General features: G+C 35.7%; 1 protein-coding gene across 1 annotated transcript; it reads left to right on the forward strand.

Moving 5' to 3' along the window:
* Positions 1 to 9,693: 9,693 nt before the first annotated feature.
* On the forward strand, positions 9,694 to 10,944 carry LOC107782461 (uncharacterized). The gene is made up of 3 exons (XM_075253176.1): positions 9,694 to 9,732; positions 10,556 to 10,641; positions 10,698 to 10,944. The coding sequence occupies exons 1-3, from the start codon at positions 9,694 to 9,696 to the stop codon at positions 10,942 to 10,944; spliced, it is 372 nt and encodes a 123-aa protein (XP_075109277.1).
* The last annotated feature ends 1,751 nt before the right edge of the window (positions 10,945 to 12,695 follow it).

Below are 12,695 nucleotides of genomic sequence, written 5' to 3' on the forward strand. Positions count from 1 at the left end.
TCTACCCCTGAAAATACTGCAATTTACCATTGTACCCCCATCAGCTATAACCAATTCACCTAATCAATCTAACCAAAATACAATAGCTATAATCAATTCCTAATCAAATTTCATCAATCAAATTTAAACTAAATGATGAACAACAAAGAAACAACTGGAATTATTTTGACTGAACAATATTTTTTTAACAACAAACCTACTTTCAGATTCAACAACAATAACAAACAAGTATATTCAAATCACTGAGCTCAAATTCAAATTAAACTTAAACAGAACAAACAAACATATTCAAATCACTAAACTCAATAATCAATTGAACCTCAAACTAAATCTAACAATATTACAACCAAGATGAAGGATTCAAGTTATTAAACTAATACACTTCTATATTAAAACTAAATTCTTTTAAATGAATAAAAACAAACTGAAGAAATAATCAATAAATGATAAACCACGAACAAGAAAGAAACAAACATATATTGATTTCAGATCCGAGAATATCAAACAAAATACGGACAGAAAGGAAACTTAAACTAACTAACCGGAAATGAACAACAACGAACTTGAACGGAAACGGAAAACTCGAACCAAGACTGGCAACGACTTCGACGTGAGATGAAGCTCGACGTGCTGCCTGGCGACGGAGTTTGCTGACGAAGAAAAAGCAACAACAGCAGCAGTAGCGCTGCTTGTCGTGAGGGAGCTGGTGGTTTGGCGATAATTTTTTTCGGCGACTTGGGGTGAGCTCGATGAAGAGGATGAAGTTGGTTGTTTGAGGACGACCTCGACGATGGGATGAAGCTGCTGGTTGAGGACGACCTCGACGATGGTTATGAAGCTGCTGGTTGAGGACGACGAGGCAGCGGAGATGAAGAAGAAGAAGAAGCAGCAACCATGGGAGCTGGTCGTTAGAGCTGGACATGAGGGATGATAGGGACGATGGGGAGGCTGTTGAAGACGACTGTGTGTGTTATGGGTGAGCTTCTGGTCGTCATGGTAGAGCTGGGGTGGTGACGACGTGGTCGTGGTGGACGTGAGAAGGGCAGCCATGGGAGCTTGAGGGGTTGTTTGGACGAAGCTGAGTGAAGCAACAACTATGAGGGTGGTTGCTTGGTTGCTGCTGGAGGGGTCGCTTGGGGTAGATGGTGAGGCAGCAGCTGCCATGGGGGTGGTGGCTTGGAGCTGGAGATGGAGGTGAGGAGGGCAAGGGAGGGTGCTGCGAAGAAGACGATGCGACAGGGGGCGGGTGGCTTTTTTTAGGGTTTTGGGGTTGGGAAAAATGAAAAAATGAAAATGGGGGGTTGGGATTAGTTTGGGTTATGGGGCGGACCGGGTCGGGTCGACTCGGTAGGAGTTTATTTGGTTTGGGCCATGGTTGATTTAAATTAGAAGGTGGCCCAATCCGATTTTCTTCCTCTTTTATTGCTTCTTTTCTTTTACTTTCTAAAACTAAAATTCTAAATTAAGTTACAAACTAAATTAACTTATTAAAAATACTAATTAATTCCTAGCAACAATTATCATATAAAATGAAATGACAATTAAAATACAATCACACAATTTGGACATTAAAGGCTAAAAATGCAAAAGATGCCTATTTTGTAATTTTTATTCTTGTAAAATAAACTTAATTACTCATAATTGCAAACCTAAATCCTAAATACAAATGCGACATATTTTTGTATTTTTTATTAATTTAGCAAATAAACATGCACAGACAAAATGCAAACAATACAAGAAAAATAACACAAAATTCACAACAATTGCAAACAATCAAAAAATTATTTTATTTTTTGGAATTTTTTGGGAGTAATTCTCATATAGGGCAAAAATCACGTGTTCACAATCATCACTATCTGAGATAACTATAGGGTAGTCGGGCAAAAGACCACTGAATCCAAGAAGATCAATCTTTAACTTGTTGAATTGATCACGCAGCTGACTTTGTTCGACGATTACTCTATCCATAAGAGGAAGAAGAGTCTTCAGGTTGTTCTGCAGCTTGGAATAGTCGTTCCAACTGGAAAACTGAAAACTATCAAACTGCTGCACAACCTTGTCGAACGAGGTTGAATAACTTCCACAACTACGTTCCATGTTAAGCCTGTTCTGGAATGATTGATTGGCAAAAAACTGTGGTCTGATTCTCTCCCAATCAGCCTTTATTTGATCCCACAAAAGCATAAGCTTAGAAATCGGTTTGTTATTGTACCACTCACACTTTAAACTCTCCCACTTCTGCAAAATTTCATCCATATTAGGCTTCCCACTTCCGCTTGCACCAGACATTTTTTCTTTAACAAAAACTGAAAGACTAAGGATGAATACAAATTTAAAGAAATATGATAGAACTCTATGAATGACTATGAAATTTTCAAGTGAAGATATTGTTAATATAGACAAAGAGTTCAATTAATCAATTTAATATCTATAAATGTAAAAGTAACTTTTCAGCTGTTTTTACTGTTTTACGTTCAGAGAAATTGAATGAAACAAGATAAGTAGGTGGTAAAAACAAGTATGTTGTAAATCCAAAAAGAAATGTAACTTCAGCCCTAGTAAAACCCACAGTTTTTCTATAGTAAAAAAATAACTTCAGCCTGAAAAATAACTTTTCGGATCATTTACTATATGGTCAAACAAATTTAAATGAAAGATGAAGTAGTTGACAAAAGACAAAAAGTAGATAGTAAATGCAAAAAAGATAAGTATCAACTTAAAAAAAATACCAAAACATGTTAAAGTTTTTGTCCTAAAGCTATTTCGAAAAACTTCAGCCCAATGTGCTGAAGTTTTTTAGTATATTTTCAAAAACTTCAGCACTTAATCAACCTAAGTTTTTTGTTGGATTCATTAGTTTTTGTCCTAAAGATTTTCAAGAAACTTCGGCCCTATGGGCTGAAGTTTATTAGTATATTTCCAAAAACTTCGGCACCTGATAAGCTGACATCTTTCTATTGGATTCAATTGTTTTTGTCTTAAGCTTTTACAAGAAACTTCAGCCCTATAAGCTAAAGTTTTTTAGTATATTTTCAAAAACTTCGGCACTTGGTCAGCTGAAGTTTTTTGTTGGATTCAATAGTTTTTCTCCTAAAGCTTTTTTTGAAGAACTTCGGCCCAATGTGCTGAAGTTTGTTAGTATATTTCCAAAAACTTCAGCACTTGATCAGCCTAAGTTTTTTGTTGGATTCATTAGTTTTAGTCCTAAAACTTTTTCGAAAAACTTCGGCCCATTGTGTTGAATTTGTTTAGTATATTTCCAAAAACTTCAGTACTTGATCAGCCTAAGTTTTCTGTTGGATTCAATAGTTTTTGTCCTAAAGCTTTTTCAAAAAACTTCGGCCCAATGTGCTGAAGTTTTTTAGTATATTTCCAAAAACTTCATCACCTGATAAGCAGAAGTTTTTTGTGTCAGATTCAATAGTTTTTATGACTTTTAAACAAAATTTCAGCTCAAAAAGCAGAAGTCGTGCTTAAGTTTTTTCAAACAAAAAATGTACTTAAAATTCATGATAAAAGACACAAACATATTTGTATGACAAAAAAGTGAACTAAAAAAATAATTAATGTATATTCACAAAATCCAAATTATGTACAACCAATCCTCTAATAAAAAAATTCACACAGAGTCTCTTCAAAATCTCCATAATCATGTCCTTCTCATTCTGCTGGAGTTTCATAGCCGCTATCTTTTTTCCACTTTCCATAAGCCCAAAGATTGGCAGCCAATTCTCTCCTGAATGCCAATGTTTGACTTTGATCGAAATTGAAGACATCTTCTCTCTTCAACCGGATATCAATAAACTTAAGAGCAAATATACCACAATCAATACTACAAAAAACTCATGAAAAAGAAATTAAAGAATAGTTAACACAAGGGCAAAAAATAATAAACAAAAGATGCATGGTAAAACATATGTGAAACACGTACTTGGTAGTCTGTTTTGGTGTGTTCATCCACTTAATTTGAAATTTTTCCACAGGACTGTCCCCATAAAATTTATTATGTTCCCCAAAATTCAAGCATTTGAGACAGTATGGAATCAACCGGGCATAAATTTTGACATGTTCAAGTGCACGCTCGTATGTTGCATCGCCCATGGAATTATACACATATATAAATTTGTCTTCAAAATCCAGAATTCCAAAAATGTAGTGCGTAGATATCTGGCCCTCCCTTGGCTTAAGTCGAAATGGAAAGAATACTTTTTTGGTAGATGCCCATGAGATACCACAGGAAAGGTCGAGGCCTTTTACGTAGTTGTCCACCTTTTCATTCGTTGATTCTTCCTCATACCAATAAAAGTCCGTAAGTGGCTTAATAACCGCTTCTTCTTCTTTTTCAATCTGTTCTTCGGATATCTTCTTTCTCTTTGATTTGCTCTTAAGAACCGCCATTCTCTTTTGCTTACTTTTCTCAATTATCTTCAACTTTTCTTCTAAAGGATGAATACTATCCAGGATAGTCATATACTGATCGAAAAGTAAATCTGCTACTGCACATCTTGATTTTGTATAACGTGGAAGGTGATAGCAATATTTTTTGCGCAAGTAATATACGCCCACATCAATATGCTGCAAATGGACAACGACAAATGATAACATGTGAAATTACCACTATGAAGTTTAGAAAAAATACATTACACAACTACAAACAGCATGACAAAAACTTAAGCATATTTAGTTTTAGCAAATAAGCTAAAACACTTCAGCAGTTTACTATGAATAAAGTTATACTATAAAAAATAAGCTGAACTTTTGGGAAATACAGTTGAAAACCAATTCAAAAAACAAACTTAATAACTTACTTCATCTGCAAGATCAGAGTCAGGATCCATAAGCTCGGTAAAGAATGATTTTTGAATATCAAGTCCAGCTAATCTGAATGGATTGGAATCATATTCACTGACATCCATCTCCAACCACTCTTTAAATCTTTGCATCAATCCACTGTCTTGATTAACATAATGGAAGGGACACCTTCTTCTATTCTTTCCTACTATCCAATCTTGCCCCCTTTGCTTTTTCTTATAAACTACATAAGGAGATCTCAACCAAATACTCTCCATACGCATCCTTTTCCCTTTTTTATATTGTTTCCCTTTTGCTTGCTCTTCCTGCTGTTCCGTCACAATTAAATGATGTTGTTCAGCAGCATGGGGGAAACTACAGCTATCGTGGGAGATGCTTGACCAATTCCCTGCTGTTCACGACGTTCTTTTATCTTTTCACGAACAACAACAACAACAGCAGAATTACCTTCTGAATCAGCCCCTTGTGTACTACCAAGTGAAAATGAACATAAATTGAAGTTGAGGATATCACTGGTGTCACACATAGGAGAACTAGAAATCTTCCTTCTTTTAGGTTTTGGAAGCAGTTCCAATGCATCAGATGAGATCTGCAAAAGCAAGGAAAATATAAACATAAATAAAACTGATAGAGAACACACATTAGGCAATAAAACAGCCAGTAATCGAATTGAAAAAAATAATTATCTGGTCTAAGTGTTGCGACACAGATGGTGTTTGCATTCCAACAGATCTTGTATCTTCATGCAACAAAAAAAATACTGGCTAAATTTTATAAAATAATACCAACACACTTCACACCTGTTTGTGAGTCAACAGGTGTGAATATATGTATTTCTCCTTTTTCATATTGGTGCAGAATCTCACCCAATTCTTTTCGAGCTGCCTCCAGTCTTTTTGAAAAATCATTCAAAAACATAAAAAAAGAAAATAAAATATGTAAAATTTCAAAATGTAAAAAATATACTTCGATCAAATATAATAAATTCATGATCTATAGAATACCTTTACGTTTGTCTTCCGATGTGGTTTCCCCAGGCTGCATGCCTTTCTCAATATCAGCATTTCCAGCATCATTCAATTGTGAACCAACATCGACGGCCATTGCAGTATTCTCTGGAAGGTTTTTCTCAACTCTACCTTCATTCAATTGAGCATCATCAGAGAGTTTTTGAGTTGTGGCAATTGAACCACGACTAGTTTCAACTTCCACTGCATATTCATAAAAGAGAGAGAATAGATCAACTAGTTTTTCTATATATAAAACATAGAAAAAAATTATACCTGTAGTGAAAATTTCACTACATGATATTATAAAAAAAATAGTTAAAACTTCAACTCTAAGAAGACTGAAGTTAGTCAGTCACAAACAAAAACTTCGACAGTTGTTACAAAAAAAAACTTCATCTCTAGATCTGAAGTTCGACAGTTATAAAAAAAAGAACTTCAGCTCTATAGCTGAAAGTTCACCAGTTACAAATCAAAACATTCACCAAAAAACATGTTGTAGTTTTTACAAAAAAACACAAACACATGAAAACAAAACTTCAACTCCTATCTAAGGTATAATTGAAATATTATAAACTTACACTTTGTACTTGTAGTAACAACTTCCTATGTATCACCACTTAGAAGTTCATTGCAAATCGCTATTACTCCTGCATAACGATTGTCTTTCAGATTTAAAGTACCAACAGGTGCTTGATTTCCAATATCACTTTCCAAAGCACAACTCGGTGCATGTTTTTCAGTGCCAACAACTTGATCATCTGCACCTTTCTCTCCACCTTTACTCTGTCTACAGACATTGGATTGTTCCTCTCCACCTTGTTGTTGAACATGTTCAACGCCTTCAACAGCCGCTTCATTATGTGTAGCATTATCATCTGCGACTTTACGCAATGCATCATGAGCAGTATGTTCTTCAGTCTCAACAACTTGATTATGTGCACCTTGCTTGCTTCCAATATTCTCAGTTGATAAATGTGCTTCATCATTTACATCTCTGCTCAATCTATCTGCACTGGAACTGTGCTCTTCAACTTGTTCTTGAACATGTTGATCGCCTTTAAAAGCCGATGGATCTTTGTAACAGTCGTTCCTCCTGTCATATTCTTGATGCTTACTCAAATCAAAATTCCCATCGTCCATTCCATTTTATTTGTTGACAATCATAAACAACTGTTCAAACTTCTCATCGAAATATTCCTAGAAAAAAAATTACTAACAATGATTAATCTGAAATAAAATCAGCACAAATAAAAAGACTTCTCTATAAATTAGCTTACCTTCACTTTTACAAAAACCGCATCCATAATAGCAGTTCACTCCTCCTTTTTAAACTTATCAAAAACTTCATTCACGATCGTGCTTCTTTCTTTTTCTGCATGCCTCTGAACCTCCGTCATTAACCTCTACGATAAATACACAACAAAAATTCAGATATAGAAGAAAACTTCAGCTCAAAAAACATGTTGTACTTTTACAAAAACAAACCCAAAAAACTTCAGATCAAAACTTACAGAGCATATTGTATCAAGTAATTCATCGTTATCAAAGTCAGATGTAGACGAGGTAGAACGACTCTTGGTACGAGATGTTTCGCCAATAAAAGGAGTTCGATTCGGTTCTTTTGGTTGATTCCGACTACGTGGTAATTCACCAATGTCATGAGTTGATTCGCTTTTTTTGATCGACTCTTTGTAGGTGGTGATTTACCAATGACAGGAGTTCGATTCAATTCTTTTGATCGACTCAAAGTACGTGGTGATTTACCAGTTGAAGGAACTGCATTAACTACATTTGAACGAATCTGGTTGCACGGTAATTTCCCAATTAAAGGCATTGAATTCAATTCCTCTTCTATAGGAATTATATCCAATACCATAAAGTCGCGATATCTCTGTTTAATACAAAAAAGTATATTATGAGGAGAAAAAAACTAATACATCAGCATATTAACACAAATACAAAATAAAAAAAAAGTAACTTACTTCATGAGTTCTGAACATATAATAAAGTTCGGGATATTTAGGCTCTCCCACGCATACATAACGTAACATCCTGGGGACCTGAGGCATATCAATGTACTCATCCTCTGCTACATACTTCTTACGAATATCTAGGAAGTGCCCATAGAACCAAACACATAACGGATATGGAAATCCAGTAAGTTTATACTCAATTGCATGATGTTTGTTCTGCTTGTCCAATGCATGTTTCAGTGAATAAATGAGCTTCTCATAAGCCACATTACCCCAAGGATATTTAGCACAAAGCTTCTCGTCTTCAACGATAGATGCATACTCCTCAATCACACATGACTCGGTATTTTTCCCAAACAGAATAGACTCTACAATAAGAATTTTCATAAGCTTAATTGCATCATCATCACTCTCGTATACGTGTGCATGATTCACAACATTCTTTGGAATTACATTGCGAGTCATAAAACTTCGAATATCCTTCAAATTCACACCCTTGGACTTACCAAAATAGCGCTTCAGAATAGTGCTCTCTCGATTAAATGATTTTTCAATATTATGTGTTGTGATCCGCAAACAACACATAATGTGAAAGTCTTCAAGGGTGAAGGAAACATCATGCCCAAAAATCTTGAAACTAATGGAGTCTCGATCATTCGTGAATATTCGAGAAAGACACAGATAATGAACCAACTTCATGCTGCATTTGAAATTCTCCATAGCAATAATGTATCTAAATGCACCATTATTAAGCTTATCCCTTTGTGCAGGAGTCAAGAAATTTGCAATTAAACTCTTCAAATCATGGTTCCCCTTCCAGTAACCCATAGAGTTAAACCATTTTGTAAACTCAAAATATTTTTGTCCTGGTACTGTAGGTGGAGGCTTAGGGACATAAGGACCTGGTGCTACTACAGGTAGTCTAGGTTTTTTAGGTGCTTTGCCTTCTTTAGCTACTTTAGGATCTTTAGGTGCTTTAGGATCTTTAGGTGCTTTAGGAGCCATCTGCCCAAAAAAGTAAAAGATACAAATAATAACATCAGGACATTATCAAAAAGATCATTTAAAACTTCAACACCTAAGAAGGCTTAAGTTCGACAAGTATAAAACAAAAACTTCAGCTCTAGAGCTGAAGTTCGACAGGTATAAAACAAAAACTTCAGCTTTAGAGCTGAAGTTCGACAGTTACAAAAAAAAACTTCAGCTCTAGAGCTGAAGTTCACCAGCAACAAACACAAAAATTTCATCTCCTAAAGCTGGACTTCACCCGTTACAAACACAAAAAACTTCAGTTCCTAAAGATGGAATTCACCAGTTATAAACACAAAAACTTAATTCTAGTTCTCCATACAAGCACAAAACATTCAGCAAAAAAACAAAACACAAATTCAAAATCAAAAATAATGCCAAAACATGAAAAAAAACTTCAGCTCCTATCTAAGGTATCATTATCATCTATTTAACTCTGAAAATTTTTAAAAATTTGAACGTCTAATCACAGAAGAATTTATAGAATTTTCATTAACAACATAAACACTCGTTCAAAAAACCTAAAAATACAAACGTAAAAGTAAAACTAATGAACTTATCAAACTAAACCCTATCATAAATATATGACTATCAAACCCAAAACCAGAAATTAAATCGTAAAATAAAACCCAGAAAGTTAATGCAATGTACCTGTGATTAAATCGTAATGTGGGAACAACGACGAGTAGCAGTTGAAAATTCGAAACAACAACGAAAACCCTTTGATTTCAGAGAAGAGCAAATCAAGAAAACGCGAATAGCGGGAGAGAGAGACAGAGATAGTAGAGGACTAGCGTATACTTGGAGAGAAAGTAGTCTTTTAATAAAGAAGGGCAAAATAGTCTTTTTAAATGACTTTTAACAAAAAAATGGGTACGGGTACAAACAGAAAAACAAACCGGCTACAGGTTAAAAAGGGGCGCCCGTAATTTTCACAAATAGGACATTTGGTGTCACTCTTAATATTTTGATCTCACTTGCCTCATAGGCTGAACTTCAAGTTTAACAAGTGTTGCCTATTGCGTGTCGCATGTGTAACCCGTTTGACTTTTGACCTTAAAAGTCTTCCCATAGGACAAGTGAGGGTCAAAAATCAAGATCATCCATTTTAAAGGTCATTGGGCGAAGTTCACAAATTGCCACTTCTGAGGATTCCTATTTAAAGAATAATCAAAATAAATTTTGTAAATTTAATCACTTTAAAATCAAACTTCAGACTCACGAGTCTAAAAATTTTACTGCAGAGATTGAAATTGAAACTCTCAAGCTAGGATTCAGACAAAATTTGGCTAAACTTTAGCATAAAATAACTAAGAAGAAGAAGAAGAAATAGAGGTGCATGTTCTGAAATTTGCCTTGAATCTTCTTCTTGTTAAGAGTTTAAGTACAGTTAGACTTCTTTATAACATTCCTATATAACAATTGTTCCCTATAAAATCCAAGTTTTTCACCGAAATGACTTTTATGTTATGTTATAATATATATCCTCTATAATAGCATTTCTCTTTAATAGCCAAAAAATATTGGAACAAATGAAGCTGTTATAAGAGATTTGATTGTACTATACATTGATATTACATAATCATGCACTTAAAAGATAATTGCACGTAACTCTATTTAATAGGAGTATTGATTGGTAACCTAGAGAAAATCTTAATTAAGTAACCTGTTATAACAAATAAATTATAATCACCGTCAGTGCATATAACTTAAATCTCTCTTGTTATATAGGTTGGTGGTCAAAAAGCAATGACCACAGCTTCAGCAACACTTTCTCCAGCAACAGTTACTCCGACAACCAACGTTGGCACAAACAAGTACTATTCCCATAAAAGAACTAACTGAACTACATTAGTGGTTTGAATTCATTTAGAGGGCTAAAGGCAAATAACAGTGTAATCTCATTAGGCTTTCCTGTTTGCACTCAACAGTCTTTTGCCAAGATTATTAGTTCCTTGAAAACAACATCACAAGGCAAAGGTGGAGCTTTGTCTTCTACCTGTAATGCTGCTGTTGAGATTTTTAGGATTGCTTCCATTATTCCTGCCCTGGTTTTAGTTGGAGTTGTTGTTGGTTTTGTCCTCCTTCGAATTGAAACTTCTGTTGAGGAAGCTGATTAATTGAAACATTGGTCTGCTTATGTTTTTGTTTCTTTCCACCAATATTTAGTCTCTCTGCACTAATGTAGAGTTGATTTGTTTGGATTATGTATATTAAACTAATAAACTTTGGTTTCCTCAAGAAATTTTGAGTTTTCACAAGTTAAAATTAGCATTCTGTCTCCTGTCTTGACGACGTTATGCACGTAGAAATGACACCAGGTAGCTATGTTTACCTTAAAAATAGTTATTACAATTAGATTTGATTTTATGGTTCTAAAAATAAGTGATTTGTTTTTATGCTAGTTGTTAGACAGTAAATGCTAAATGTGAGGCTAGAAAATAAGATAAGATCTTGAAAGCAGAATGTTAAGCAAACCGAGAGGCTGGGAATCAGGGCCTCGAGCTAGCCTATTCGGGGCCTCGAGGTCGAACTAAACGTTAGGTTGCGAATGGCTAATGAAGGACTAACAATTCTAAGAGCTTTGATCTGAGCTCTTTATGATCAATAATGGGCAATAAATGAAGAACAATTAATGGAACACAATAAATGTAAATAATAGAATCAAGGGAGAATGTGTTTAAGTTAGAGAGCAGAGAATATTCTTGTATTGAATGTTGTATATTGTCACGTGTGCAAAAAATAATCTCTTTTATATAGGAGGGGGATAATCTCAACATAGTACATATGCATTTATTATAAAGAAATGTAGCTGGTGCAACTACTTAGCAGCCTGGTACAGACTGGTACTATTCTTGTAGGTGTTGCCAGCTTTGACCACGTGCCTAGGGAACTTCCCGTTTATCCGTGATAACCATCGATTTGTGCTGCCCTGAGGTCGGACATAAAGAACCCTCGAGGTTGAAACATCGAACTCTGCCTCCGGGCCTTCGAGGTGAATCTACGGAAAGAAATAATGATCGTAAAATCGGGCTCTCCGATTTTATCCGTATACAGGTAGTCCCACGTTTCTTAGAATAAAATGATAAGAAACGATCTCGAATTCCTGCCTCTCTGATACTTCCATCACCACGGTAGTCACGCCCTACCAAGCGATTGACATGACAAAATGAGGTGCCTAAAGGTCGCGTCCACACAGCCCTTAAAAGCCTTTGAATTAATTACAGCGGTTGGTTGTCCTTTGGTCCACTCCAACGTGCACGTTAGACCTCTATAAATACTTCTTCTTTCGCTCCTTATTTTCCACTGCACCACCAATCCCTCAAAAGAATTCTTCTCACTTCTCTCTTGTGCTCTTTTCTGAAACGCAATTTTCATTTCTCCTCTGAAATCTTTTAAGAATGGCGAAAACTTCCACCTCTGTCCTCAAGAAGACGTGCCCTCCTCTTCCTCGCGCTCATCTAAAGGCAAAGCAATAATGCCCCATCGCGTTGGGGAATGCATTCCAGGGGCCTTTGAAACGATCTCCGATTTCAAGAGAAAAACCTTCTTCCAAGCTGGGACGATGCGAACCTACGTCCTAATATATTCGCTCAATAACAGACGTCGAAATGGTGAAGCCGAATGCCGCTGGGGAAATGCGGTTCTTGTGGAGATTCCTTCTCGGGGGGAGGATATAACGATATTCAAGGCCGATTTTCTCAGCGTGTATACTTATCCATTTACCCTTGGCCCGGTGGAGCCATCCTCGCCTCCAATAGACCCAGTGATCTTCGACTTCTGCACACGATATCGAATAACCCTCAGCCAAATTCATCCTTCGTTCTAGCGCATTGTTTACATGACCAGATATTATGCGAACATGATTAAG

Source organism: Nicotiana tabacum, chromosome 5, assembly GCF_000715075.1.
Source record: "Nicotiana tabacum cultivar K326 chromosome 5, ASM71507v2, whole genome shotgun sequence".
NCBI lineage: Eukaryota > Viridiplantae > Streptophyta > Magnoliopsida > Solanales > Solanaceae > Nicotiana > Nicotiana tabacum.